We start from the raw sequence: 27,598 nt of genomic DNA, 5'->3' as shown, positions 1-27,598 counted from the left end.
ACAGGAGCACACTGAGAACCACAGAGAGCCCCAAAGCCACCTCCTGTGCTCATGGGACCCCCCCCAAACGTCCTGCAGGACTGGAGGGAGGTCTAGGGGGTTTTGGGGTCTGCCTCAGGGTCCAGGGCTGGTCTCCGCAGGGTGTTTTCTGCTCAGCTCTCCCCGGATCTCCTTTTCTCCCTGTAGCTCCACCAGTCCCAGCGTGGCTGCCGCAGGGGCCGAGCCCGGCAGCGTGGGGGGTTACGGGGCCGTGGCAGCTCCTGCTCCCCAGCCCCCCGGCATGGACTCGCCGTTCCAACGCGCCAAGGCCAGGGGCTTCGTCTCCAGCGCGGAGCTGAGCATGAAGCAGGCAGCAGGTGCTCCAGGACAGGAGGGCAGGTCCCGCTTCCAGAAGGTCTCACTGGTGTCCCGGCGGCTGGAGAGCACGGGGAGCGCGCGGGGCCGGGACGGGAGTCCCTCCCGCGTCTCCCTCCTGCTGCAGGCCTGGGAGAGGGAGATCGTGGAGCAGACGGCTTCCGGCTCCGCCACCCTGACGCACCGGGAACGCTCGTCCTCCGTCAACCTCCTCAAGGACTTCACCACGCACGGCCCCATCTTCTCGCAGGTGTATTCCCCCGCGCAGAAGCCCCGGCGGCAGGACGAGAGGGGGAAAGCGGGGGTTGACGGCGGCAGTGACTGCATCCCCCCGCCCGCGGGTGCCCCCCGCGAGGTGCCCGTGCACAGGGAGAGCTACGTGCATGGCACCCTCCTGCCCACCCGACCCGCCGAGCGCCCGGCCGGGGGTCCTGGGGAAGGTCCTGGCACCCTGCGCACGGTCAAGCCTGGCTGTGTCCCTGCCCTGCCCAGGGCCAGGCACGTCACCGTGCTGCGGACGGGCAGGGACGCAGCCGGGCCTGAGCCGGGGCTGGCGGAGGGAAGGGAAGCCCGAAACGGGATGGACAACGCTGCCGGTGCCACCACGGCCCCGCCACAGCGGGAGAGCTGCGGGCAGGACGGCAGCGGCGTCGCTGGGGCCGCAGCGGGCAGCGAGAGCTCACCGGGCACCGCGGAGGTCACTGGGCTCCGGGACGAGGGATCCCCCGGGGAGAAACACTCACCGCAAGCCGAAGCCGTGCCGGTGAACGCAACCCCAACAGACAGTGACAGGGATCCACAAACCAGTACAACCAGCTCGCCGCAGTGTCCCTCGGCAGATGCCGGTGGCCAGGCTGATTTGGCTGGCGAGGGGGAGGGAAGCATGGCAGACGGGGACAGCACCGCTTCAGCCACGCCACCGAGGACAGAGAGCCCCCCGGGAGCTGGCAGCACCCCTGAAAACCCCTCCTTGGAGGCGAGCGATGGTGCAGAGCCTTCACCCAAAGCACCAGCATCGCCAAAGGCTGATGTTGAGTTGGAGGGGGGCGAGATGACGGGGGACCCCCAGGACACAGCCCAAGAGCCCGAGAGCAGCTCAGAGCCCCCCGCTGAGCCCCCAGCCCCCGACCGCCCAGCCGAGAGCCCTCCAGACGCGACCGAGGAGGACCCCGAGCTGCTGGTGGACATGGAGATCTTTGTAGACACGCTACGCAACATGGAGCCATCGGAGATGCGGAAGGCGCCCAAGGTCCCGCGCCAGCCCCGGCCGTCGTCGCTGGGCCGCTGCGCTGCTCTACCCCCCATCCAGGAGGACCGCGTGGCCCCCCGGGCCTCCGTCTCCCTGCCCGAGGCCCTGCGCGAGCTGCTGGAGCGGGGCCCAGCGGGGCGGCGGGAGGAGAGCCCCAAGGAGGAGGAGGAGGAGATCGAGAACCCTTACCTGAGCCCTGAAGAGCGGGCGTCGGTGGGGTCCCTCCATGGGGTGCCCGGGGACAGCGTGGCCGGCGATGGCCGGGCAGAGGGGGGCTCGCTCCCTGGGACGCCAAGGCAGACTGGAGCGGAGGAAAAGGCCAAGCCGGTGGCCACGGGCTTGGCCGACCGCAGCGTGCTCTTCCGAGGGAACGTCCTCAAGGGCATGGCGCTGCTCTCCCACTTCTTGGAGCACCGGGCGGCCACAGCCGACGAGGGCAAGCCCTACTCGCGCCTGGACAACAGCATGCTCTACAGCCGCTTCATCTCCCCCAGCGTCGCCCTGCTCGAGCTGCCCGGCAGGGACGGCGGGGACATGGGCTCACCCATCGCCGGGGACCACAACGGGCTGGGACCTGGTGACCACCCTGACCCCGAGACGGCCATGCTGGAAGCACCGAGTCCTGGCTCCATCCCTCCTGTCACCGATGAGCCGGAGAGTGCCATGGCCCTGTGCCCCGCTGACCTCCCGGTGAGTGAATCCCACAACGCGGCCACTGGGGAGATGCTCTGCCCTCCTGGTGCTCGGGGAGGTGGTGGGCTCTGAACCCCAGAGCATCTTTCCCTGTTCCCAGCACACGGCTTGTGCTTCCCACCAGAGAGGCCGTGGGGTGAAAGGGAGAGTGCTGGGATGGGTGACGGGAAGGGTGCTGGGATGGGTGACGGGAAGGGTGCTGATAGGGCTGATGGAAAGGTACTGGGATGGGTGACAGGAGGGTACCAGGATGGGTGATGGAGGGTATTGGCATGGGTGATGGATGGGTACCAGGATGGGTGATGGAAAGGTACCAGGGCGGGTGACAGAAGCGTATGAGGTCAAGCGATGGGAGGGTGCCACCACGGACGATGGGAGGGTCCCGGGGCGGGTGACGGGAGGGTCCCGGGGCAGGCGGGGAGGCTGATCCCCAGCGGTGCAGGAATGCTCGAGGTGTGGCTGCTCGGGGCGGTGGGAGGGCTTGGCAGACGCCAGACGCGAGGCTGCTGCTGCGGCTGCGGCTTCCTTGGGCTGCAGGGAGATGGCTGGTGCAGCCGACGTCCCTCTGCGCTCCTCACACGCCCGTCCCCTCGGCTCTTCCCAGCAGGAGGACACGGAGGGCTTCGAGAAGATCAACACGAGACCTGGCAAGGTACAGGAGCGTGGCGGGGCTGGGCTGGGTGGCTGGGCACGGTGCGGTGCGGTGCAGTAGCCCCTCTCTGCTGTCACCCCCTCCCAGATCATCCTCTTCTCCGAGGCCGGCTTCGCGGGTCAGAAACGGGAGATCTGGGGCGACGTCCCCGATGCCACGTCCTGGGAGCTCTCGCACACCATCTCCATCCGGGTCATCCGAGGCGGGTAGGGGACGGCGGCAGGGCGAGGACATGGGGGGAGGGCTCGGCCGGGGCTGCCGCGCTCCCCGTGCTGGCGATGGCGGCCGGGTGCCAGCCTGGGGTTGAGGAGTGACCGTCACGCCAGCGCTAATTACCGCGGCGGCGATCCAGCATCGCGGCGGTGGCAGGACGTCCCCACCCACGCTCTGCCCCGAGGCTCCCGACGGCTGCGGGTAAAAGCAGGATTTTCCCCCCCTCCCCGGTTTGCTCCCACCCCGCTCCCAGGTGGGTGATGTACGAGAAGCCACGGTTTCATGGGCGCAAGTGCGTGCTGGCCGAGGGGGACGTGGAGATCGACAACCCCTGGACGGCGTACGGGCAGAGCGGGAAGCCCTGCGGCCACCAGCCCTTCCGCATCGGCTCCTTCAAGAGGGTGGTGCGGGTGAGCGCAGGGACCCCCCGAGCTCCCCCCATGTCTCCCAGCACCCACCAAGCCAGGGGTGCCGGACCCCCGTAACGCTGCTCTGCCCCACGCCAGGATTACCGCATGCCCGAGATCAGCCTGTTCGCCGAGGAGAACGGCGAGGGCGCTCGGCTGAAGTTCACCGACTCGGCCGAGGACACCCGGACGCGGGGCCAGCCGCTCGCCGCTGCCTCCATCATCGTCCACTCAGGCTTGTGAGTGGGACCGTGGGGCCAGGTGGGCACCGGGTGGGCTCCAGCACGGGCTGGAGCGGGGTGCGACGCTTTCCCCCTCTTCCCCAGGTGGCTGGTTTACTCCAAGCCTTTCTTCGACGATGACCCCTACGTTTTGGAGCCGGGTGGGTACCCCAATTTAAAGGCTTGGGGAGCAAAGGACCCATCCATCTGCTCCATGCACCCCATCAGGCTGGTGAGTGCTGGCTGCTGGAGCGCGGTTACTGGGGTGCCGGGGCCGCACCCAGCCCTGGGCATGGCGGGTGAGAGCATCTCCCAGCAGTTCCCAGTTCACACCAGTGAGAGCTCGGTGTGGAAATGTGCCGAGAGCGGCTTTGGAAAGTCCTCCTGTGGGTTACTGGTGAAGGAAAGCGATAAAACAAAACCCAGAAGAGCTTGTTCTTGCGTGAAAATAACTCCAAAAGCAGCTCAGGCTCTAAAGGGGGGAATGGGATGTCCCTACGCCGTCCCCTCCTGCCAGCGCAGCCTCACCGGGGCTCCTTCTCCTTCCAGGGCTGCCCCGTCGTGGAGAGGCCCGGGGAGCCGCAGGTGAGCAGCGCCCGGGGAGGCCACGGGGCCGGGTCGGCCGTGGGACCGTGCTCACCCCGCCGTGTCCCCAGGTGCTGATCTACGAGGCTGCGGGTTTCCAGGGCCGCAGCTTCACCATCAGCCGAGACATCTACGACCTGAAGAGCCTGCCCGGGCCGGCGCTGCCCACCGCGGGCTCCCTGCACGTCCTGGGCGGCTGGTGAGCGGCACAGGGTGGGCAATCCCGGCTGGAGCAGGCTGGGAAGGTGACGGTCACCCCCGGGAAAAGGCTGGGAGGAGCTGCCCAGGGCTGTGGGCTGGGAGAGAGGGTGGCACCGCAGCAGCATGGCTGGCGTCCCCGTGTCCTGGCACGTGGAAATGCTCTGAAGACCTCACTGCCCACGTCTGCCTGTGCCACAGCTGGGTCGGCTACGAGAAGGAGGGCTTCCGCGGCCACCAGTACCTGCTGGAAGAAGGGCAGTACCAGGACTGGAGGCAGTGGGGCGGCTACAGCAAGGAGCTGGTGTCCTTACGGCTGATACGGACGGTGAGGGCAGGGGTGGTGGCATCGCTTGGGGACAGAGCCAGGGTGGGCAGGGAGAGCCAGGCCCCCCGCTCCCATCCTCATCCCCCAAGGAGAGCCTTCCCGGACTGCGTCAGGCAGCTGGGAATGGCCCGATGCCCCCAGACCCATCACACGCGGAGGCCCAGGGGTGCAGAGCTGCTCCCACTCTCCGTGGGGTCCCTGGCTGTGGAGAGTGCCTGGCCCACAGCCCCTTCCCCCCAACAGACCGAGGGGCTTGGGGTGGGCTACTTCTCCCCGCAGGACTTCTCCGACCCGGCGCTGGTCCTCTTCGAGGCCATGGACTTCGAGGAGGGCGCGAGCGTGGAGCTGAGCGAGGCGCTCCCCGACACGCAGCTGGCCGGCTACGGCTCCGTCACGCAGTCCATCCACGTGCTGAGCGGCGTGTGAGCGCGGGGACGGGGGCGAGGGGGGACGCGGGGACGGACGAGGCCGGGCCGAGCCAGCACCCGTGTTTTCCCGGCAGGTGGGTGGCCTACGAGGGCACCAACTTCTCGGGCGAGCAGTACGTCCTGGAGAAGGGGGTTTACCGCAGCTGCGAAGACTGGGGTGCCACCGATTGCCGCATCGCCTCGGCGCAGCCCATCCTGCAGGTGAGGACACTGGAGACCCCCCCCCATCACCACGGGACCCACCAGGGCTGGTGGGGACGAGGCCAGGGTGAGACGTCAACCAGCCCTGCTCTGTCTGCTTCCAGGTCGGGGAACACAACCTCCACTTCGTCTCCAAGGTCAGGGGCGGCAGATGGGGACGGGGACGTGCCCCCCTGGGGGACGCAGCCCCGTGCAGGGCGGTGGCAATGCTTTGCCCCCCCCCCCCCCCCCTCACCGAACCCCTCCGCTCCCGCTCCCCAGATTCTGCTCTTCTCCGAGCCTGACTTCTTGGGGGACCACGTCGCCTTCGAGGAGGACCAGGACGCCCTGCCCGACGCTTTCGTCCCACACTCCTGCAGAGTCCGCGGGGGCAGGTGGGGTGTCCCAGGACCTGGGGACACGAATGGGGACATCGCCCTGGCCAGCAGCCCCGCAAGCACCCATGGGGGTCCCCGGGAGGGTGGGCAGGATGGGGTGCTGGGGACTGGACGGGTGCCTACCACAACAGCCGCGTCAGCCCGGGCGCGCTCCTCCCGCCAGCTGGATCCTGTTCGACGGGCAGGCCTTCGCCGGGGAGCAGCACGTGCTGTCCGAGGGCGAGTACCCCACGCTCAGCGCCATGGGCTGCCTCTCCTCCACCGCCATCCGCTCCTTGAAGAAGGTCCCGGTGGTGAGCACCAGCCCACCCTTCCCTTCCCACCAGCACCAGGGCAGAACCACCCCCACCCAGGAAACCCCTTTTCCCCCTCCTGTGGGTGCCTCCAGTGCTGGCTCTCCAGCCTTGGAGCCCTTCTGCACCCATGGGTGCTCGCTCTTCCCGCACGCCCCCCCTCATGCCTCACCTCTTCCCCCACCCCGCAGTTTTTCTCGGAGCCCTCCATCTTCCTGCACGGGCTGGAGTGTTTCGAGGGGAAGGAGATCGAGCTGAACAACGAAGTGCGCAGCCTCCAGGCAGAGGGTTTCAACAACCACGTGCTGTCGGTGCGGGTCAAAGGCGGGATGTAAGTGAGCCCCAGCCCTGCGCCCCCCCAGCCATCCGCCCACTGGGGGTGACTGTGCTCTGCCCATCCCATCCCACCCCATCCTGTCCCATCTCATCCCATCCCGCCCCATCCTATCCTGTCCCACCTCATCCCATCCCATCGCATCCCACTCCACCCCATCCCATCACATCCCATTCCACCCTATCCCATCTGATCCCATCCCATCTGATCCCATCCCATCCTGTCCCATCCCATGTCATCCCACCCATCCCATCCCACCCTATCCCATCTCAATCCGTCCCATACATCCCATCCCATGTCATCCCACCCCACCCCACCCCATCCCATCCCATCCCATCCCATCCTGTTCCATCCCATCCCACCTGATCCCATCCCATCCCATTCCATCCTGTCCCATCCTATGTCAACCCACCCATCCCATGCCACCCTATCCCATCTCAACCCATCCCATCCCATGCCATCTCATCCCACCCATCCCATCCCACCCATCCCATCCCACCCCATCCCGTACCGTCCCATCCCCCGCAGCTGGGTGCTGTGCGAACACGGTGACTTCCGAGGGCGGCAGTGGCTGCTGGACTGCACCGAGATCACCAACTGGCTGACGTACAGCGGGCTCCAGCACGTGGGGTCCCTCTACCCCATCCGCCAGGTGAGCGCTGGCACAGGGGGGTGAACCCCAAAACCCCGCGGCGGGCGGCTCACGTGGAGATGAAGAGCTGCCATTCCCAAAGGCCGGGAGGCAGGCGCCTCGCGAAACGCCCCGGCACCCCGGCGGGGAGAGCCGTGCTGGTGCCAGCTACCAGAGACCTGGGGGGAGGCAGGGACCCCCCAGGGGGATGGGGAGGACCCTACTGGCAGCCGTATCAGGGGCCTGGGGTCCTCAGTTCCCAAAGCCTCCGGCCGGTGAGGTCCCTCCTCGGCGCGTGGGGCCAGAGGTGCAGGCAGCAGGGCTCTTGGGTGCAAAAAATGTTGTTTCCTTTCCCAGAGACGGATCTATTTCCGCGTCAGGAGCAGGGAGCTGGAGCTCTACCTCTCCGTCCCCGACGACGTGGAGGACATGAAAGCGGGGCGGGTGGTGGTCTCCAGTCTGAGCGAGCAGAGCAGCTCCGTCTGGTACTACGAGGACGGGCTGATCAAAAACCAGGTCAGCGCTCGCATGTGACAGCCAGCGCCGTGGAGGGGACCCGGGGATCACAGAATCATAGACTGGTCGGGGTTGGCAGGGCCCTCTGTGGGTCACCCAGCCCAGCCCCCTGCCCCAGCAGGGTCACCCAGAGCAGGCTGCACAGCACCGTGGCCAGCCGGGGCTGGAATATCTCCAGAGAAGGAGACTCCACAGCCCCTCTGGGCAGCCTGGGCCAGGGCTCCGTCACCCTCAGAGGGAAAAGTTCTTCCTCGGGTTCAGCTGGAGCTTCCTCTGCTTCAGTTTGTGCCCGTTGCCCCTTGTCCTGTCGCTGGGCACCACTGGACAGAGTCTGGCCCCATCCTCCTGACACCCACCCTGCAGATATTTAGAGGCATTTCTAAGGTCCCCTCTCAGCCTTCTCTTCTCCAGGCTGAACAAGCCCAGCTCCCTCAGCCTCTCCTTGTAGGAGAGATGCTCCAGTGCCCTCCTCATCCTCGTTGCCCTCCGCTGGACTCTCTCCAGTAGCTCCTCATCTTTCTTGAACTGGGGAGCCAGAACTGGACAGGGGAACCCCTCTCCACCCCACCACGATCTTTTAGGGCTTATAACAGCCTTTGCCAGCATCCGACCTCAGCCTTGGCCTCAAAGATCCGTTGAATCTCTCCTCCCCAAGTCTCCCCCGGAGATGCAAAGGCATCTCTGCCTCCCCTGAGGAGTTCGTGTCACCCTGTTCGTCCCCACCTCTCACTGAGGGGTTTTCCTGCTGATCCCGTGTCCCACCCCAGAACCAGCTGCGTTTACAGGGAAACCCCTCCGAGCTCCAAGCCTTTGCACTGGGCAGAGGTGACGGAGAGGAGGGGGCTGACCCGGCCACCGCTGCCCCTTGCAGGTGGCCCCCAACATGAGCCTGCAGGTCATCGGGCCGGCTGGAAAAGGTGCGAAGGCCGTGCTGTGGTCCGAGACCCGGATGCCACGTCAGACCTGGAGTGTCGATTCCAAGGGACGGATCCACAGCCAGATGTTCGAGGACATGATCCTCGATGTAAAGGGTGAGGCCTCGGCACCGGGGCTGCTTCCCCAGGACCTCCCCCCCAAACTGGGGTGTTTGGCCGTGAGATGGGGCACCCACCCCTTCACCGCCCTCAGGAGCGCAGTCTGCCCTCCTGAAGCCCTCCCCTCGCTCCGCAGGCGGCCGATCCTACGACCGGGACCACGCCATCGTGTGGGACGTGGCCGAGGAAAGACCCACGCAGATCTGGGACATAGAGGTGCTATGAGGGGGCGGCGGGCGGCCCTCGTGCCTAAAAGTGCCACGGGGCAGGACGGGGACCCCCTGCCAGCATCCCCGCACCGCGGCGGGAGGGCACCCACCCCACGCACGCCGCACCCCAAACCCCCTCTGCCCCGGCTGCTGCGCGAAGGATGCCCATCATCCCCTCCATCACGAGGGGGAACCCCCCCAACCCTCGCGGGGAGCCCCGTACGTGGCTCACGAAGGACCTCACGGACACGACCAGCACGGGACCCTGCGGAGAGCAGCACAGCCCCCTCCCCACCAGCTTCCCCCTCCGAACTGTATTTATGTACGTGTGTAAGATACGGCCCTCCTCCTCCGGGCCAGCTCTGCTCTTGGTGTCCTTGTCCTGGCCACAGCCTGGCAGCCCCCATGCCGGGGGGCTGCTCCCCACCCCAGCACCTCGTCCCCCCGCCAGCCCCTCAGCCCAGGGCCCGATCCTGCTCCAGGAGGGGAGCCCAGTCCCTTCTAGTGTCACGGGCAGCACCAGGGCCCTGGGTGTCGAGAAGGGGGGTGCAGGCTAAGCTGTGCCCCCCGCAGTGCTGGGGACTGCTGGACCCCCCAGCTCCGGCGCAGGGGGGAGCCCAGCCCATGCTGCGGGCTTGGGGGTGTGCCGGTCGTGTCACCCCAGGGTGAGCTCAGCAGCGTTTACCTTCCACATCACAGCTCAGGTCACTCGTCTGACCCGGGACACGGGTCTCCTCCGCCTGGGTGAGGGCAGGAGCTCCCTGGGGACTCCGAGCCAGAAGGGATACGGGGTGAGAAAGCCATGCATGGAGACATCAAGGGCTTCTGTCCTCGCTGCTGGGGAGAGGAGATGGCTGCCGGCAAGGGCCCGGTTTGCCGAGCAGGTTGAGCCCAGTGATCACTTCTCAACCCCGCAGCGAAGCCGGGCTGTTCTGGCGGCGACAGACAGTGCAGTGCCTCCCCGGGAGGCTTCCCTGGCAGATCCGCACGCACCAAGGTCCTTAGATCAGGCGTCTCTGCTCTGGCTTTTGGCAAGAGCCATCATCAAACGTCCATCGTTATGCTGAAACGTGTCCCCAGTTGCCGTAAGACCTGTTCGGGCGGGACGACGCGTAACCACGGGACAGCAGAGCGGAGCGTGCTGCCAGAGCCCAAACCGCTGCCTGCGGGCAGCGCAACAGCTAGGGCTGCTCGTAGAGGGCAATGCCAGGCCTGCGTGGATGCCACGTGCCAGGGTAAGCACCACAATCCCGTCCCGTGAAGAAACACCAGTGGGAAGGCGGAGGAGACCACCCGAGGACAGGGAGTGAGGGCTGAGGAGACAACACGGAGAGGCTTCTACCGCCCTGTACAGTCAGGGCTGGACTTGCAGCACCTGGAAGCAGCGGGGGGATGTTAAAATACACAAGCTCAGCCCAGCTGGGCGGGTAGGCACGCTGCTGAGGGGGAAAATCCTCTCAGCGACCGCGTATCAGAGAGCCCGGGGGCCAACACCTCCTCCCCCCATCCAGCGCCGCTCCTCACAGCAAAAGGTCTAAACCCTCACGCGCTCTTATATAGCCCCCCGCCAGGCCGCGATTGGCTGATAGCGGCGAGGTTGGCAGCGTCGGATTGGTGGAGAGCACAAGCCCCTGCCGTGTGATTCACGGTGGGGCCGCCAGGCCGGCGGGGGGCGCTGTGGCCGCGCCCCGGTCCGGGCCCCGAGGCCGACGCCCGGGGCCGGGCCTCGGGGCCTGGAGAGGGGCTGGAGCTCGGTATTGGCTCCGCATCCCCGTTACCGAACCGGAGAGGAACCAGAGGCCTCCACACCAGCGCTTTATTTCTCAGAGCCCCGCAGCAGGCCCGCTCCCGAGCCTTCGGGGTTTCGTTCGGAGGGGAATCGCCGAGGAGAGGGAGCGATGGCGTCCGGTCCTCCGCGCTGCGAGGGTCCCAGGAGATGGCGGGGCGGGGGATTGCCGTGGTGGTGGTGGGGGTTTCCCTTCTTCCCTCCGGGTCAGCGCAGCCGCAGGTAGAAAGCCGCAGCCAGGCCCAGGGCGAGGGAGAGGAGGGGGGGGCTGAAGGAGGGGGGGCTCAGGCTGCTGAGGTGGGGGCCTCCAGTGATGGAGGGGGTGGTCATGACCCCCTCCACCTCCTTCGCTTGGCCAAGGGGCTGGAAGAGAAGAACGAGAGTCAGGCATCGCTCTGAACTGGAGCGGACAGCAGCGCAGGGTGGAAACCCCCGGCCCGAGAGCCCCTGCTCGGGGGGACCCCCCTGCCCCTTCCCGGGGGGACACACGTGGCCGTCTCTCCCCCCACAGATTCTCCTTCGCAACCCACGCAGAAATCACCGCGTGCTTTGGGGTTTTCCCAGCGCAGAGAGCAAAGCGTTGACTTATTTCTCACCAGGGGCTTTTAGAAACTGGGGGAGGAGGAGAAGCTGGGGGTCACATCAGCCCCTCGGAGCGCTGCGAGGAAGCAGCTGGGGACACGGTGACCCCCAGGCCCTGCAGCAGAGAACGTGGGGTGGGGGAGCTGGGAAAGGGCCGTGCTGGAAGCGAAGGGGGGGAAGGAGGAGGAGGAGGGACCCCCATCCCCCCGGTCTGTCGCAAGCAGGGGAGTTGCAGGTGGTGTGTGAAATGTCGCACAGCCAGGATGGGGATTTCAGGGCAGTTTCCTTCCGTCTCTGAACGGCGCCTTCCAGCTTAAGGTGTTGGTGTGAACGGCGGCTGTGCTGGCGCTGGGGTTTGGGGCCTTTCCTGGGATTCCCGGTGTAAGCGGCTGTGCGTTACGCCTGGGAACAGGGACTGCAGCGACAAGCACTGCCCTGGGCTGCAGGAAAAGGGACGCCATTTCCCTCCGTGAACCAGCCCCCCCACAGGGGTTCGCACCGCTCCCCGGGTGCCTCCGGAGCCGGGCCAGGGATGGGGCCCCAGCGCCCCGCTCTGCCCTGTCACAGGCACTCTCGTGCTGGGAGGGTTTTGGGCTGGTTGGCCCGGCCACAGAGCGGGACTCCCGGGACATAAATGTGCCCCATGGAGCGGGCAGCAGCTTGCAGCTGCGTGGAGTTTTTGAGTGAAACAGCCAGAGACAAATCTGGCCCCGTCACACACTGTAGAAACAAAAAAAGTCATCCTGAGAGCTGCTCCAAAGAGCATCGCCCGCCCTGAGAGCACGGGCACGTTCATCCGTCCCACGCAACGGTCCCCTCCCAGGAGAGCGCAGCACTGGAACCCAGCCCAGGGAGGGGCAGGAGGGACAACAACCTGCAGCAGGAAGAGGCGAGAGGAAGCCAGGGAGCTGCGTGCCCACCCTGCGTCCCCACAGCCGTGCCCTGCAGCCCCACGGTCACGCTCGGCATCCCCACAGCAGGTGCGGACTGGGGCCAGCGCGCAAAGGAGAGGCTGCAAGATGGGGCAGAGAGCCAAGTGCGAAGGTTACGGATACGCGTGATGCTCTGAAGTACAAAAGCACTTTCAAAAAAGCAACGCCTGGAAGTATTTAGACCTTACAGACCACGGTGCATAGCTCCTGGTAAGACAGTCAGGGTTAAAGTCAAACAGAAAGTCAAATGCTCAGGTGTTCAGCAGAAGTTCTCCTACTGGTTGAACCCCAGAGCCCCCCAACCGCCATCGCACCCCTGGGGCAGAGCTGGCTGGGCCCCCCCCCCCCAGGACTTGGCAGGGCCCCACACCGTGGGGGTCTCTCTTACCATGCAGAGGCCAAGCAGGGTGAGCAGGAGGAGCAGGTGGGCGCGCCGGAGGGGCTGCATGGTCGGGGCTCAGCTCACGGCGTGCCGTGACACTTCCTCATCTGCTCGCAGCGGTTGCAGTCAGAGGCTTTAAGCGTAGCGGCAGCCCTGTCCCACCAATCACACTTTCCTCCCCTGTACCGGTCCCGCCGCCCCAAAGGGCCGTTTGAACTCAGGGCGATTTGGGGAAGTGCCATCTGCTGCAAATTCTGCGAGGGAGAAAGTGCAAGACACAGCACAGGGGATCTCCAGGTGGGGACAACACCACACAGCCCTTTCAGCCTCGCTTCTCCATCACCTGGCACAAGAGTGGCTCCCGCTCTCCCTGTTCCCTGGCACAGCCAGCCCCGAGCCAGACATCCCGCCAGTGAGCCGCGAGCCCTGCCTTTTCCCACATCACAAAATACCGCCTGCAGTGTGAAATCCCCTGGCCCGAGCTCTGCTGATCGCAGGGGCTCCCTGTGCTGTGCCCCGCAGCCGTGATGGACCAACAGTGGCTGTGGGTTAAACCCACCCCGGCTCACTGGAAGGGTCTGCAAATGGCAGCCAGCGTTTCAACAAGGGCTCTGTGTTGCACCGTGTAACAAACCTTCTTCCCTGCAACTCGGGGCAGAGGCTGGGTCCAAGCCCTCCCTCTGAATCTCAGTGATGCGCCGGGGGCTGTCTGACCGAGGGAAACGCTTCCTTCCAGCCCCCTGCCATCCGTCTCCTCACAGCAGATTGCTGAGTTCCCTCACCCACTGAGCTGCTGCAGCAGCATGAAACAAAAGGGATCTGGTTGTTCTAAGAGGGTTTGAAATGAGTAAAGCTACCGAAACATGTCGGGCATGGGCCTGAAATACACCTGGTGTCTGGTTTTGTGTTGGTGAAGTGCATCACAGCGCAGCAAGCCCCCTGCCAGCTTTGCCTGGAGCTGAAGGCTCCTCTGCAGCAAATTTTGTCAAATTCTGTTAATTTTTGCGCTTCATAGAAGCGTCAAAATGAAAGTCTCTTGGGGACAGCCAACATCCCACACAAAGGTGCTAAAAACCAGCCTGTCCTGCTCCTCTCCAAGTGGCAAGGCCGAGCTCTCCGGAGACCAGAGATGCACAGCAGTGGCGGGTGGGACAGCGGATGTGCAGGGAAGGCTCTCTGGATGGTGGCAAGCGCTGCCTGGAGTTCAGAGCATGAGCAAGGCCAAAACAAGCACGCGGCTGTGCCTGGGTGAGGGACAGCACTGCTGGAAAACAGAGACAAGCAGGAGGTGAGGCAGTGAGGAGCAGCAGCACGATGCTCCGCATCTATGAGCCGACGCCAAGGGTGGCTGAGGAGAGGAAGCGTGGCTGCCTGTCGTGCTCCAGCACCGGGAAGCGTCTGGAGTGCTCCGAGTGAACAGAGGTGGAGAGAGCACCATTTTGCGGGCAGGCGGGGAAAGGCAGGGAGCGGATCAGCCTGGCTGGCAGCCCGGGCCCCTCTCCTCAAGAGCCACAGGGAAGGGGCTTATCCCCGGGCGCGTCCCTTCTCCAGAGGCCGGGAAGGCCCTGCCGCGGGCCGGATCCCCCCCAGCGCGGGCGGCCTCGGGGGAGTCCGCCGAGGGCCAGGGCAGGCCGCCAGGGCCGCGCTGGGGCGCGGTGGCACCAGGTCCCGTAGGAGCCCTCGCAGGGCCCCACGCCCGGCCCTCGCCGGGGTCCCCCCGCCGCAGCCAGGACCCCCGCATCCTGCGCGGCTCCGGAGCGGTGCATGCCGGGACGTGTAGTCCTCGGGCTGCCTCCCCCTCCACGTGACCAGCGCTGAACCAATCGCAGCGGCCTCTGCGTCGCCGTGGCGACCGCCTGTCAACAAGATGGCGGCGGCGCGGTGAGCGCGGGGTGAGTGCTGCGGCAGCGGGGAGGGGGAGCGGGGGGAACCCCCGCGGTTTGGGAGCCCCCACGCACCGTGAGGGTCCCTACACACACGGGGGTCCCCCCCAGCAACACGCCGGGGTGCCCCCCAGCGCTGCCACCCACATCGGGCCCCCCCCAGGGCCCACGCACGGAGACCCCCGGGCAGCTCCCGGTTACCCCCGTTGTTCTGAGCCCCTTTCTGCCAGCGGTCCCTCCAAAAGCTGATGGCTGCCGGCCTTCTGGGCACCCACAGGGCTGCACATGGCAGTGACAGGCTCAGAAACACCACCGGTTCCAATAAAACTCCCCAAATTTCTTATCTGCTGCCTCCTGGCCAGCATCACTCCCCAGCAGGTACCTGGGGTATTGGTCAGTCACGTCTCGCACCGGTCTGTGTCACATTTGCGTTTCCTCAGGGTCAAGCGGAGAAGAGTCTCTTTCTGCAGCTGCAATGGCATCGCAAGCATCAGCTTTTTCACCCGCCTCTGCCCCGACACAGCAGGGGTTGCTGTGCCTCACCCACCCGGGTTTCAGCCCTTCTTTCTCTCAGGCTCCATCCCGCTCAAGGATTTTAACTGTTGCTACAAGCTGTGGTGTATGGACACCCACTCTGCCCGGAAAGCCAAGGATGTATGGGCTGGGAAGATGGGCTGATGAGAAAAATGCACAGTTTGGGCTTTTTTGGAAAGCCTTTTCAACTACACTTTAAAAAATTTGCCCATCAAGCAAGTCCTCCCAAAGTTAACAAACCTATGCTTTATTTTTTACATATTTTTACATATTGTCCCCTTGTATTCCACCTGGTCTAGTGGAAGATGCCCCTGCTCATGGCAGGGGGGTTGGAACCAGATGATCTTTAAGCTCCCTTCCAACCCAAATCATTCTATGAGTATTTCTACTAAAAAGGCAGAGCTGTCCAAGTTCGTTGCCTCCACTGGTCAGGCTTTTCTTACCACCCTGCATGTTTTTCAATGATTGTAGCGCTCTCTCTCCTACATGTATCCAAAATCAGACAGGTAACAAAAGGTTTCCACATCCTCAGCAAGCCCTAGAGTACATTAGAGCCTCATCTATTTTTACAGTTCCATTTTAGGTCACATCCTTCCTACTAGATCTTCGAGCAAAAACTCCCTTTCCACTCCCAGTGAAGTCTGCTGCTTCTGTTAATCCCAAAGTGTTCCGCTTTTTGTTAAAGTAGCTCAATATTACCACTCTCTGCCTCCCTGTGCAGCGCAGGATGCTCCGTGCAAGTGTCATGGTCCCTTTCTGCAAGCCCCATTTTGTGTTCCCTCTTCCCAGCTGCTCAGACTGTCCCTTCCCCTGGGTCCCAGCTCATAACGAGCGCCCACAGTCATTAGTCAGAGTGCTAATGGGAGCCAATGGACTGGGCCGTGATGCTTCCTCCTGCCCTCTCTTCCCCTCAGCATAACCCCAGTATTTCTTTACCTGCTTTTGGAGAAGTCGTATCCAAAGCTGACTTGTTTTCTTTCTTTCATGCTCTTCGTGCCTTTTCTCAGAAGATGACAGCCTGTCTCCTAGGACAAAGAACCCACTGCAAGGCAGCCTCCCCTCCTGCTCCAGGGGGACAACACTGAAAAAGAACATGCAAGGTAAAGTCCCTCAGTGGTGAGGGGATTCTGGGCCATCGCGGTCTCTCAGTGACAGCCTGGTGGACTCAATACCCCAGACCAGGGCTAATTCCTGTGGTCCCCCCCTCGCATACACAGTGTGCTGTTGGTGACACAGCCATCTCCCAACCAGTCGGGAGCCAAGGGATTTCTACCCAGTACCCCCAAAGGTACCCTTGTCCTACCTGCCGTGGCAGAACAGGAATTCTTGCGGCGGGTCCCCTACGGCGCAGATGAGCCTCCAATACCAGTCGCCATTTTAGAGAGGTAACGTGTATTTGTGCTTTCAGGTGCAGCTCGCACCGACGCAGAGCTCATGTCCTCCATGATGCAAAAAATCACTCTGTTGGAGCAAAAATTAGAGAAACAAGCACAAGAAATCCAGCTGAAGGTAGAAATCCTGCCCCTCAATGAACCTGTTCTGTGCTCTCCTTTGACGGTTGAAGCCACAGTAGCGTTACACCTGCTCAGACCTAGTTTGGGCTCAAACAAGTTAATCTGTAGCCTGTAGCCTGCTCTGTTAATTACACAAACAAGCCTTTGCAGAGCAACTGTATCAGTCCTTGGGGTGAGAGAGGGGACAGTCCCTGCTGTGACTAAGTAGTAAAGACTCTCGGTACCCTTTCGCTGAAATCATCAGCTGCTTGGCTTCAGACCCTTCTTTCCCTCCTTTTGCTTTCTGAAACAACAGCCGTGCGTAGAGCAGAGTCATCCCGGAGCAGACCTCTTTGCATTACAGCAGCTTAGAATAAATACCTTTTGTTGTTGTTGTTCTTTTTAAAGAGGTGGCTGCAGAGGTGCTGGTTTCATTTCTAGATCAGCAGTTTACTGCAGGTCAGAGCACGAGCTGTGCCTGAGCAGGAAGCACAGGGACACGAGTCCGTGTGTCTGCCTACAGCTCTTGTGCAGATGGAGGAGCAGGAGATAGGTCAGCATCTCACTCACCTATTCCTGGAGCAGTGTATTTCTATCCCACCCCTCATCTGAGTCTAATTAAGGTGTTTGTGAGGTGATACAGCCTTCCTGACCCTTATTTTGCCTAAATGGGGTGACAGCACTAGCACCACTGACTCACCCAGCCAGGACTAATTATGCAAACCTCAGGGTCCTGAAGGCCGAGGTACTAAACAAGCTCATGATTTGTTCTGGTCCTGAAGGACAGGAGGATTGCTGAACTTGAAGAGGAGATGAAGACGCTTCAGAAAGGAGAAGGTAAAAATTGTTCTACCCTTGGAACCTTGCTCCTACCTGTGGGAGAGGTACAGAGCTCCTGGTACTGCAACAGAGCAGGCTCAAGGAGCTCCTCTGCAAGCCATCCTTACCTTAAAAGCCCAAGAGCCTCTCTGGTGAGTGGTATCAGTTACACACACGTGGTACTGTTTGCCAAAGCAGATCCGCACTTTATACTTGTGTCTGTTACTCGGCTTTTCACATGCAGTGCAAAACATTATTTCCTGACCTATTTTCTACGAGTTACTAAGTTTTCATGAGCATAGACCAACGACACATACCTGAGGATGGTCAGAAAAAAAGAACAGTAAATACTGCAGAGTTCAAACAGGCTGCAAGAACAGCTACTCAGAGCTAAGCGAAACCAAAAATCAGCTTGGAGTCTCAAACAGTACTACGGGTCCAGGTTCACTCGTCCTGCAAGGCAGCCTAACTCTAAATTGAACCCAGATTTGAGTGAGTCACTGAAGGTCTTTCCCCCACTCAGTTCCTTGGAATCCTGCAGCTCTCCAGCTGAGCCCAGACATGTTTCCTACAACGGCTGAACTACCTTGTTAGCACAAAGCTGTGGTAAGTTCTCCGCTTCCTGAGCGGAGAACAAGAATACGCCTGTCAAACCACAAACATGTGTTTTGCACTTCATCATGCATTGTTCTAACCATTCAGCCTAGGCTTCTGGATCCAGCTTTAGTGGACACCTGCTTATTTTTTTAATAGGAGCCTTAAGACCAAGTAAGCCAAGCAATTCTCTTTGTATAATTGCAAACAGCACTGCACACATCAGCTTCCCACAGCATAAAACTTCACCAGTATTGTTCACAACTATCTTTTAGTCTGTCAACATCTTTATCAAACTGCTGCAGGTTGAATTGTCAGGGACAAGCATGTGGAGCTCATATTCAGCTCCTGTGTCACACAGGCTTGAGTTCATTTACGGTACAGACAAGTACTTTGGGTCATCTGCACTGTGTGACACAGGCTGTCTATAACTCTTCTTTAACACTGTATATAGAAAAAACAAGTCTTCCTTTTCAGGTGCTCCTGACTTACCCACAGCAGAAGAACTGGAAATTAGGTGCCTTCAGCTGCAGACCCAGGTCTGGGAGATGGAGGTGAGACACCTGCTCCACTTGCCCTAAGCCATCTGCACCTTTGGTTTGAGATCATTGCAGTCCCAGGCTGCTTGGTCTTTTTCAAGCTGCCACTTTGATCATCACAATTCTTCACCTCACCCCTCTGAATAGAAAGAACAGGCTGGATGTGAGCTACAGGGCAGTAGGAGGTTTTTTAATACACAAACATTTGTGCCTCCTACAAGCCTCCTCATTTTGATTTCTAGGAATGTAGAAATAGTCTTTGTAGCTACTACAGCTACTTCACAGTCTTGGGAGTTTACTGCGTCACTACAGATACTTTCATTCTCCCTTTTGCTTGCAACTAGTAGAGCTGCTACTCACCCTGACAGTGAGTTTGTCTGTCTGCCAGGGCCAAAGAGCCCCAAGACAAACCTTCTCTTTCACTTCCTCTTCTGCTTCTCAGTCACAGCTGACCACTCTCGGGATTCCATTTCTACTTTTCTGAAGCTCTAGTCTACAACGCTGACTTGTATTTTCCTCTTACAGCGGTTTCTAAATGACTATGGTCTGATTTGGGTTGGAGAGAGACATGAACAGCCAGAAGATTCAGAATCACTTGAGGATGAAGAAGAGCTGCCAGCAAGGAGCCTATGGAAGCCAGGTAAAGCACCAGCACTCTTTGCTGAAGCAGCTATCCTAGCTCCTGCTGCGCACTTAGAGAAGGTATGATACTCCCCAGAGTAGGTGAGCATCAAAGACACAGAATTTGGGCCTTCAGAATTTGTGATCCTGTGCCGAGGTCTTCACATCAGTCCATCTCAGGGACAGAGACATGGAGCAATTTAACAGGAGCTAAGCCAGGCAGAACGGTGGTATTTTATATACCCATATTTCATAAGCTCCACATAGAGCAAGAGGAGAGAACCTGATGGCTCAGCCATTTGGAAGGATACCCTCGCAGCAGCTGCTTCCTGAAGAGTTCACATACCCTAATCATTTGAAGCTTCGCTGCTCTAGTAACACTGACGTAAAATGGGTGGGAAACGGAATCAGATGCTTTGTGTAAATAGTGGCTGTAGTAACTTACCCATATTGTCTGGCTCCATCAGGGAGTATTGTTTGCCTTTCCTCCCAGCCACCACGTGAGGGGTTTGAGACCTGATTGTGCTGTATGGGGTCCAAGCATATTTGGCAATGGCTTCTTAGGAAGTGGTAACAGAGGAGGGGGGGGGGGGGGGGGGGGAAAGTGTAACACTTGAGCTGTACTGCCAATGCTGCTTCCTAACCACCAGGCAAATACTGGCTAACTAATCCTTTCCTCCCTTCGATGCAGGAGGACAGAAGACGGGGGAAGCAGTAGAAATAATTTTCATTCTTTTCAGCTCACTTACCCTTTTTAAGGGACATTTCCCTCGCCCTCCTCTATCAAATCACAAAAAAAGCAGAACAGAAAATACCAAAGGCTTTACTTCTGCCTACATCTCTTCTTTCATTTCCTCTTCTAATTTCACTCTTTGTCCCATTATAATTCTTACTGTCTCACCCTACCACCCTCCTCAAGCACCCAGATAAACATCCTCAGCAGCGTTCCAGCAAGAGAGAGCAACCTGCTGGGGGTGAGGAGCAGGCAGCCGGCTGTGTGTACACTGGCATTTCTTCAGCCAGTCTGCCCTGATCCATTTATCCAACCTAGTTAATGCAGCTAGTTAAGTTACTCTGTGCATTTTATGGTACCACATTCAGGGACAACACAGCACTTCTGAAACTACAACCGAAGACAAGGAGCTGAGCGTGGTCTCTTGCAGAGCTGGCTCTGGAGTTGTACCACCTTGTAGCAAGAGGGCTGTTTCCCTGCTGCCCTGCCCTTGCGGTTTTGCACACACCCACGTAAACCTGGCAGCGCTGCACCGCAGCAGCGGCGTTGCACCACGCTTTGCAAAAGCTCAAGAGGCAAAGCACGGAGAGGCAGCTCAGGCAGCCCAGAAGTGTTAGCACCCAAACGCACCTCAAATTCACACCGAGGTGAAAGTTGCTTAGCTGGCAACCCCTTCCCCCTGTGACTCTGGTCCCTCTGCCACAGGTGAAGCAGTTGTTTCCAAACACCACATTGATTTTGATTTGATCTTGGAAAACGTGAAGGATTTGAACATGCTGGCTGGAGAAGGTGTTTCTCAAATCGAGCACACGCCTGGGGGTGCTCGGCTGAGACAGCCAGAACCCCTCCCTCTTACGCTGTACCAAAATGGGATCGTCATGTTCAACGGGCCCTTTCGGCCCTACGAGGACCCATCCACACAGGTATGGAAAAATCTGTAGAGGCATCGGACTTAGAGCCATCCTGCTATCATTCACTAAGCCTCAGGAAAGGGAACGTATAGAAATAGGGCTTGTGAGCTCGTCTCAGTCCTGAAAAGGAGCAGCTACTGAGACCTCCAGCTTCTCATCTGCATTCCCATGGTGCCTTTACAGACTGGTATATGTCTTTGTGTAGTAATTTTTAGAGATGGAAATTCCAGGTCTTTTATGCAGACTTTTCTGCACAGCAATACCACCACGAATAGGAGCAGCCCAGAAGGAACATATCAGTCATGAGATACATAGTAAGTCTGAAGTATGACCATGAGTTGTAATTTTGTTTCAGCAATGCCTGCAGGATATCATGGATGGCTATTTTCCTTCCGAGTTGCAGATGCGCTACCCAGATGGCATCCCTTTGCAGGTAAGCAGTGCAAAACCCTGTTCATCCGCTTTTTGGAAGCAATTGCTCTCTTGCTTCCTAAGGAAACTGTTCCAATTTCTTTCCCCAATCTGCTGGATGCTCCCTACAGCAAGCGATGTTTGAGGTTTCTGAACACAGCACACATGCAGCTTAATTCTGTGCATGTGTGTCTCGGGGAAAGGCTGGCTGGGAGCACACCTGCTAGAGCCGTTACAGGAAGTAAGCGAGCATTTCAGCATTAGGACTGAATAGTTTATCTGCCTTGGTGAATCTCAGCTTGGAACAAGACTTCTAAGATCAGAGCAAGCTTTGTAGAAGTAGTACGTGCAGCATCTGAAGAGGTGCATCACAAAAAGGAGAAAAGTTTTCAAATGCTTCCCCTGGAAAAGCTTTTAAAAATGGATTGAACATGTGTATCTCAAGAAGGATGTTGGAAGAGCTTATTTTGCCACAATTGAAATGGATTTGGCCACCTGAGGTTCTTTTGGGCCCTGCTTCTTGGTTTCTCAGAACTGGCAAAAAGCCAAGGCCACATTTTCAGGCAGAGAGCCTCAGAGGACTCTAATCTAGGTCTTCAAGCACATCTGAAACGTAAGCAGGCACAACCAGAGGGATGCACCTACCCGCTGCCACGAAGAAAGCAGGGCACAACTGCACAGGCAAGTGTGAGGTCAGGACAGCCAGAGTGAGCTGGCAGGTGTGGAAGTTAAAGTCTGATGGAAGAAGGAGGATTGTGCGCTTGGGGCTGTCGTTCCCTATAATCCATGCTAGCTGGCCACATCTGGAAACCACAGGACAGTACAGTAATCTGGGGTAAATACAGACACAGAGAACATCTGCCTGCGATATGAACAGCCAGTGTAAGAGGAACGTAAGAGGAATCCAGAAAGACTGCCCCTATTTACAGGGCTCTCCCCACTGCTGGGGGCCTCGGGGTAGCACACTGCCTTCCTTGGGTTGCTGGAGCTTTCTGACAGCCCTCACTGCAGCTTCTCACTGCCAAATCCCTCTCCACCCCCAACCTGCTGCTTTCACATCACTTTCCACCCGGAGAGCATCTCCAAGTGTGGAAGCAGGCACAGAGGAAAGGTCGGGTCCAAGCACATTTCTTATGGCTCATGGAAAGGAGCAGCTGCCCGGTGCCTGTTGAGATGGATGAACAGTTATCCTGTGGTCTAGGTGGGCTATCCCAGGGACTTGAGGGATCCACCAGGATTTGCTTTCTTAGATAACCTATAGGAGCTGAACACGCATTTCATTGAGTTTGGGCAGCTGGAGCACCTTCCAAGGAAGAAGCTCTCTTGGCTTCATTTGGGGTTTACAACTCTTGGTTGTCATTGCTGTGGTTTATTGTGCTCTGATGCAGTGAGAACAAGCTTGTGCAACACTCTCATTTGCTTATGGCAGTTGCTCTTAATTCAACAGGTCATTGACAGAAGGAACGTGGTATTTCGGGAGAGAGACCTTCCAGGGAGTTTTCCTGGCCATGGCCAAGCAGTTGGCCATTCAAAATCAAGCGAGGTGCAGGAAACCACCAAGACCCCAGGTAAATTCCTAAACCTGCCTCAAAAACGTGGCTAACTCCCAAAAAGGAGAATCAAAACCTTACCGGGGCAGTCCAGCTGGTAGGAGGAGAATGTGTAGGGTCTCAGTGAGGAAGGCAAGACTCCTGGGTCAGAGCCCAGCACTTGTAGCCCCAGTGTTGCTTCAGGAGCTGGGAGCCAGGCAGCACACATGGTGTCCTCTCATCATTAAATCCTCCTAAAGAATGAGACATGACAAGTAATAAAAGACCAGAAGATCAGCAGGTTTCCAAAAACTTATCTGCCCCGCACCCTTCTGAATGGCCAAGCTCCTTCTAGCTTCATCTTTATCAGCTTCAGAGGATGCCGAGGGAACCCTGCAGATCTGGAGAGGTAGCTCGCAAACAACCTTCGGTTCTCCTACAAGTTTCGTAAGAGAATATGGGACATAAGGTCAGGCCAAAGATGCCTCATTTTGCTTCTAGACTCTGGCAGTCTGTGTAAGCAATACCCGTCAGGGTTGGAAAGTCAAATGCAGTCAGTCATCTGGACAGAAAATAGTGGGTTTGTGCATGCATAACTAAATAACCCGACCACGTGCATTGCCCATCAGCAACAACTTCCTGTTTATACAAAACTGTACTGCTTGCTTGTTCACCCTCGCTATTCACAAACAGAAGCTGTGCTAAATGTTCTTTTATCCAAGTAGTGGAAAAAAAACAACAAACATTGCCCAGTGACACCACAGAAAAAGGAATGGACACCTACAGATGAAAAGTTTTGCAAGTCTGTAAAAACTGTCAGAGTTTCAGTTTTTCCTGTTCACAGTGGGACTAACCAGGTTTCTACCTGCTGTGCATCCCAGCTGTGTGCTGAACAGGCTGCACAGTTACTCACTGTTGATGTCGACAATCAAACATTTAGTGGGCTAGAAAGTAGGACAAGCTTCGACAGGGGAGACTGAGGACCAGTCTCAGCCTAGCTAGGGGAGGTTAGAGCTCTCCCTGTCGGCCTTTGCGCTCTCTCATTTCACCAAATCGGCCTGTTCTGGGGGAAAAATCCTTTGTCAAAAAAGCCATACACAGACACATCTCTCCTCTGCTCTGGCAGGTCCCAAATCCTCCTTGAAGCAGTTTCTCAACAAGCCTTCTAAGTCCTCGGAACACAGAGGACAAGTGATCAGTGTCCGAGATTCAGCCAGAGCAGCACAGCAGGTATGAGCAGATCCCCCAGGCACCCACAGGACGAGGCCAGCAGCGATTCCCTGAGCTCAGCGCCCTGCACAGCACCGATACCTGCTCTTTGGGCCTCTCTCAGCTCTGCAGAATCTCCTTCTCCCAGAGAGGCTCCACCAGAGCACACGTGGCACTTGGTGCCCTGGGCTTTCATAGCATAGGTTGCTCTCTGGGCAGAGCAGGCAATGCTGATGCTCACCTGGTTTGGTTTCAGGGTACTGGTGGGGTGTGGAGCAGCAAAGAGATCCTGGTGGAGACACCCACGCTGTTGGCCCTGGAGAGGTACAGACACAGCCCTCCGACCCTGTCAGGCTCTCCTCTTCCTCCTACTTCATCACTGCGGGTTTATTTCAAGGCTTTCAGTTGAGGAAGTAAATGGACTTGCCCCTTCTGTCTTATACCTTAGAAATAATTAGAAAAAAAAGGTTAATCTGGTCTTTTGGGAAGACCACTGAATTGTTCATGGTGAACCTGCCATCTTTGACATCTCCAACAAAAGCTTCTGTTCAAAACATTACTTACTTATTGCTGTGAAATACCTTTCCAGGCAGCAAGACAAGGCCTTAGAGTTTGAAACCATCTAAAAAGCTGTTTGTGGTCATGTTAAATGGGAGAATTCCTCTAGGAAACTGATGCCCGAGCAGGAGGTCACACTAACAACACTTTTCCACTCCTAGCCTTCTGGCAAGACAAGACCCAAATAGCTAATGAAAAAAAAGAACCCAAGCAGATTATTTTTAATCAAAAAAAGTAGGGCGAAGTACTTACCAGACAGCCCTGATCCAAAAATGAAGAAGCTAAAAAAGGTCATCAGCCCTCTTTCCAAGGCACCTTTAAGAAGTGAAAGCAAAGCAGTGGTTTGGTCCATGGGTCAGTCTGCTTGCCCACAGTCAGACAGGGCCTTGTTCATCTTGAGAACATACCCAAACACGAATCACCTCTGCCCTGTTCAGATCACCCTGGCAGCCCAGAGGCTCTGCCCACTGAGTAGAGCTCACAGGCTCTGCCAAGCCCTCGCTCCTCAGCTGATGAGGTTTTCTAACCTCTAGGACAAAGACAGCTGAAGAGGCTGAGGCTTCTGCTCCTGACATCTGCACTCTCCGCATCAAATCTGAGAGCGGGGAGCAGACGTACCTCTTGAAGATGCTGTTCACAGAGACCATAGGAGACCTGCGCCAACACCTCGCCTATGCCAGGTAGGCCTAGGACTTCCTCCTCTCCTTGGTCCCTGCCCAGCTCTGTCAGGGCCCAGGGAGGGTTTCTGAGCTGCTGCTCAAGGCCCTGAAGCTGTGCTTCAAACAGATCAGCCCGAGCTGAGCGGGGCCAAGGGTCGGTGCCAGGAGCTGCTCCGGCTCCTCCCAACGCCAGAGATGCTCCCTGGGCAGCACTGCCAGGATCATGCTGCCCTCAGAACATTTAATACCCACCTTTGCTAGAAAGCTGACACAGCAGCAGAGATGAGCCTCTTGTGTCCTCTCAAAATTGCCATCTGACCCAGGCCCATCACTGCTTTTGCCTCCTTCCAGCTGCTCAGCAGCACCCACCGGACTATTGCCGGCATCCCCAAGGTGCTGGTGCAGCTGCCGGACAACCACCACCCTTTGCTCAGCCAGCTCTGTGTCCCAACACGCTCAGTGCTGCCCAGAGGCTTTGGGGACAGCTGCAGATGGCCGAGGGGACCCCTTTGCTCTCCCCTCTTCCCACTCCTGTTGCAGACTGTAGCTCTGGCCTTGGTCTGAGCCCACGATGAGCTCGCTGCTGTTGGGGTGCGAGAGCCTCCTTCCCCGCTGCAGCTGTGCAGCCTGGGATGGCCGCGCTGTGCCTGGCTGTTCACAGTTTGGGCAGGAAGCCCTTCTCTCTGCTCAGCCTGTGCTTGCGAAAGAGTCTCTCCCTCTGCTCTGACATAACCGCAGCTGGATCAGCCAGAGCATCTCAGCAAAACCTTGGGGGATCCTGTGCATTGGAAAGATTGTGCTGTTCTTTCCTAGGGGTGGAGACTCCGACTCGTATGATATCATCAGTACCTTTCCCCAGAGGATGTACATGGACAACTCCAGAAGCCTGCAGGAATGTGGCCTGATCCCCAATGCCTCCTTGCTGCTGCGGAGAAGAGACCCCTCCCAACAAGAGGGGACAGGGCTGCAAACAGCTTAACAGCTCCTGGCAAGAGCTGCTCGCCCCAAGCTTGGCAAGAGGAAGGAGCTGCCTTGCACCATTAGCTGCATTACAACCTCCCCTGGCTGGGAAGAGAGGAGAGGGTTGTCCTTCCAGCTTTAGTTTCATTGTGCTGTTACCATGGACGGAGAGGAGAGCTCAGAGGCAACGCTTTGGCCTCTCCCTTCAGCAGAGTGTGCCAGGCCCAGTCCTGCTGCCTGGCGAGTGGATGCTCCTCCCCAAGGCAGGTGGGCTTCTAACACGGGGGCATTTCTGCCAGCTCAAACCCCAGGCCTGGTTTCTCATCTCTGTTGAAGGTTTCACAGGCCAATTCCTGCCCAGGGAAGGCCGCCAGCTTTACACTGGTACTGGGCAGTTGCTCAACTGGGCTCAAGCATTCTATATAGCAGCAGGACAGACAGACAATTTACTTTCCACATCTCCCACTTCCCACATCTGCTCCCCAGAGATTTCCACTACGCTTAGACCACAAGAAACAAGCCTTGGTAAAGCTAAACCAAAAGGCCTTGAGCCAGTGCAGTGCTGGGACTGAGCCAGACTCATCTCAGCCAGGAGATCCTGCTACCGGGCTTCCTGTACGTGAACGACTCCTTCCCTTGGACAGACCCCAGCTCCAGCCACGCCAAGCCTGCCTGCGAGGGCCCCAAGCTGCCAGCCTCCCTCCCTCCCTCAGCAGGCTGCCGAAGCCAGGAGCTGGATGCTGCAACAGGACACCGTGTCATTGGAGAAGAGCACAATCCCCTCGCTGCTTCTCTGCTGAGTCCTGAGTAAAGCATCTTCCTCCCTCTCCCGTGGGCTGGGGCTGTGCTTTGCAGGCCCCTTTCCCCAGCACATTCTTCCCATTTCAGCTGTGACAAGCTCCCACTTGACTCCCAGCTGACAACACTCCCACTCGCGTGAGGCAGAGCCTTCTGGCAGGCTCCCTTACAGTAGAGACAGCCCTCATTAAAGGCTCCCAATAAAACCATTTATTCAAGCTGCAGTTTCCACTCTCATTAAGATTTCCAAGGCGCAGCTGCGGTGGAAGGGGGCAGGACACCCAGACCACTTCCCGGACACTGCGACCAGCACTGGACCCTGCACAGCTCAAACACAGGAAGCACCATTCACGCTGGCCAGCCACTCCCATGGGCTCCCAATGACCCAGTCCCCACAGCTCTCAGTTCATTTCCTCCTTTCTCCACCTACACCAGATACAGGAGTGCACAGGGGACCCTCCTGTAGGGCAGCCTTTTCCCAGTGCCCCTCTGTATCCTGGTCTACAACCAACCAGCTAATCTTTGTGCCAGGAGTTTGTTTTTTGCTCACATATCTGGCTGAAGCTGTCCCCCTCCAGGCTGCTGTTCTTACCATGCAGAGGAATTGTTGAGAGGTACCTGTCACTACCGCGCTGCAGGATACTCAGACAAGTCCTGTGAGCCTCTGATTAGCAGCAGCACTCTAAGGTGTTAAGATCTTTCTGTCAGGCTGCAGCAGCGAGTACAACTGACTCAGCTTCTC

At 58.8% G+C, this 27,598-nt stretch overlaps 2 protein-coding genes and 1 long non-coding RNA gene across 4 annotated transcripts; 2 read left to right on the top strand and 1 right to left on the bottom strand.

Moving 5' to 3' along the window:
* The first annotated feature begins 280 nt into the window (after nucleotides 1-280).
* CRYBG2 (crystallin beta-gamma domain containing 2) lies at nucleotides 281-8,939 on the top strand. Its single transcript, XM_075438095.1, has 19 exons — nucleotides 281-2,293; nucleotides 2,901-2,948; nucleotides 3,036-3,154; nucleotides 3,415-3,571; nucleotides 3,668-3,807; nucleotides 3,895-4,021; nucleotides 4,339-4,374; nucleotides 4,446-4,573; nucleotides 4,774-4,900; nucleotides 5,180-5,322; nucleotides 5,403-5,529; nucleotides 5,634-5,666; nucleotides 5,791-5,903; nucleotides 6,070-6,199; nucleotides 6,391-6,530; nucleotides 7,062-7,185; nucleotides 7,522-7,680; nucleotides 8,552-8,711; nucleotides 8,851-8,939. Exons 1-19 carry the CDS (start codon nucleotides 281-283, stop codon nucleotides 8,937-8,939), a joined length of 4,113 nt encoding a protein of 1,370 aa, XP_075294210.1.
* A 1,786-nt stretch (nucleotides 8,940-10,725) lies between these two features.
* LOC142363468 (uncharacterized) lies at nucleotides 10,726-18,431 on the bottom strand. Its single transcript, XR_012765755.1, has 5 exons — nucleotides 16,326-18,431; nucleotides 15,959-16,103; nucleotides 14,871-14,958; nucleotides 12,612-12,859; nucleotides 10,726-11,072 (listed from the first exon to the last, which is right to left on the bottom strand). It is a non-coding gene; the product is annotated as an uncharacterized LOC142363468 (long non-coding RNA).
* Nucleotides 16,034-27,583, top strand: UBXN11 (UBX domain protein 11). 2 transcript variants are annotated; one of them, XM_075438235.1, is made up of 12 exons: nucleotides 16,060-16,122; nucleotides 16,431-16,531; nucleotides 17,298-17,352; nucleotides 18,406-18,482; nucleotides 18,993-19,107; nucleotides 20,527-20,744; nucleotides 21,088-21,165; nucleotides 22,591-22,711; nucleotides 23,799-23,902; nucleotides 24,138-24,205; nucleotides 24,973-25,119; nucleotides 25,912-27,583. In XM_075438235.1, the coding sequence occupies exons 1-12, from the start codon at nucleotides 16,116-16,118 to the stop codon at nucleotides 26,075-26,077; spliced, it is 1,257 nt and encodes a 418-aa protein (XP_075294350.1). In that variant the 5' UTR covers nucleotides 16,060-16,115; the 3' UTR covers nucleotides 26,078-27,583. The 2 variants fall into 2 exon arrangements, with proteins under 2 accessions (XP_075294351.1, XP_075294350.1); XM_075438236.1 differs by lacking the exon at nucleotides 16,431-16,531 and having other exon boundaries at nucleotides 16,034-16,122.
* The last annotated feature ends 15 nt before the right edge of the window (nucleotides 27,584-27,598 follow it).

Source organism: Opisthocomus hoazin, chromosome 17 (assembly GCF_030867145.1).
Source record: "Opisthocomus hoazin isolate bOpiHoa1 chromosome 17, bOpiHoa1.hap1, whole genome shotgun sequence".
NCBI classification, from domain to species: domain Eukaryota; kingdom Metazoa; phylum Chordata; class Aves; order Opisthocomiformes; family Opisthocomidae; genus Opisthocomus; species Opisthocomus hoazin.
This window is presented reverse-complemented; position numbering and strand designations above follow the sequence as displayed.

What these genes read in the sequence shown, in the direction of transcription:
- CRYBG2 (XM_075438095.1), top strand. Translation starts at nt 281, where the DNA reads ATGGACTCGCCGTTCCAACGCGCCAAGGCCAGGGGCTTCGTCTCCAGC. An exon ending in ACCTCCACTTCGTCTCCAAG is followed by an intron (nt 5,667 to 5,790) that starts GTCAGGGGCGGC and finishes CCCGCTCCCCAG; the next exon opens with ATTCTGCTCTTCTCCGAGCC. An exon ending in GTGCGGGTCAAAGGCGGGAT is followed by an intron (nt 6,531 to 7,061) that starts GTAAGTGAGCCC and finishes CATCCCCCGCAG; the next exon opens with CTGGGTGCTGTGCGAACACG.
- UBXN11 (XM_075438235.1), top strand. An exon ending in AAGGAGCCTATGGAAGCCAG is followed by an intron (nt 19,108 to 20,526) that starts GTAAAGCACCAG and finishes CCTCTGCCACAG; the next exon opens with GTGAAGCAGTTGTTTCCAAA. An exon ending in ACGAGGACCCATCCACACAG is followed by an intron (nt 20,745 to 21,087) that starts GTATGGAAAAAT and finishes ATTTTGTTTCAG; the next exon opens with CAATGCCTGCAGGATATCAT.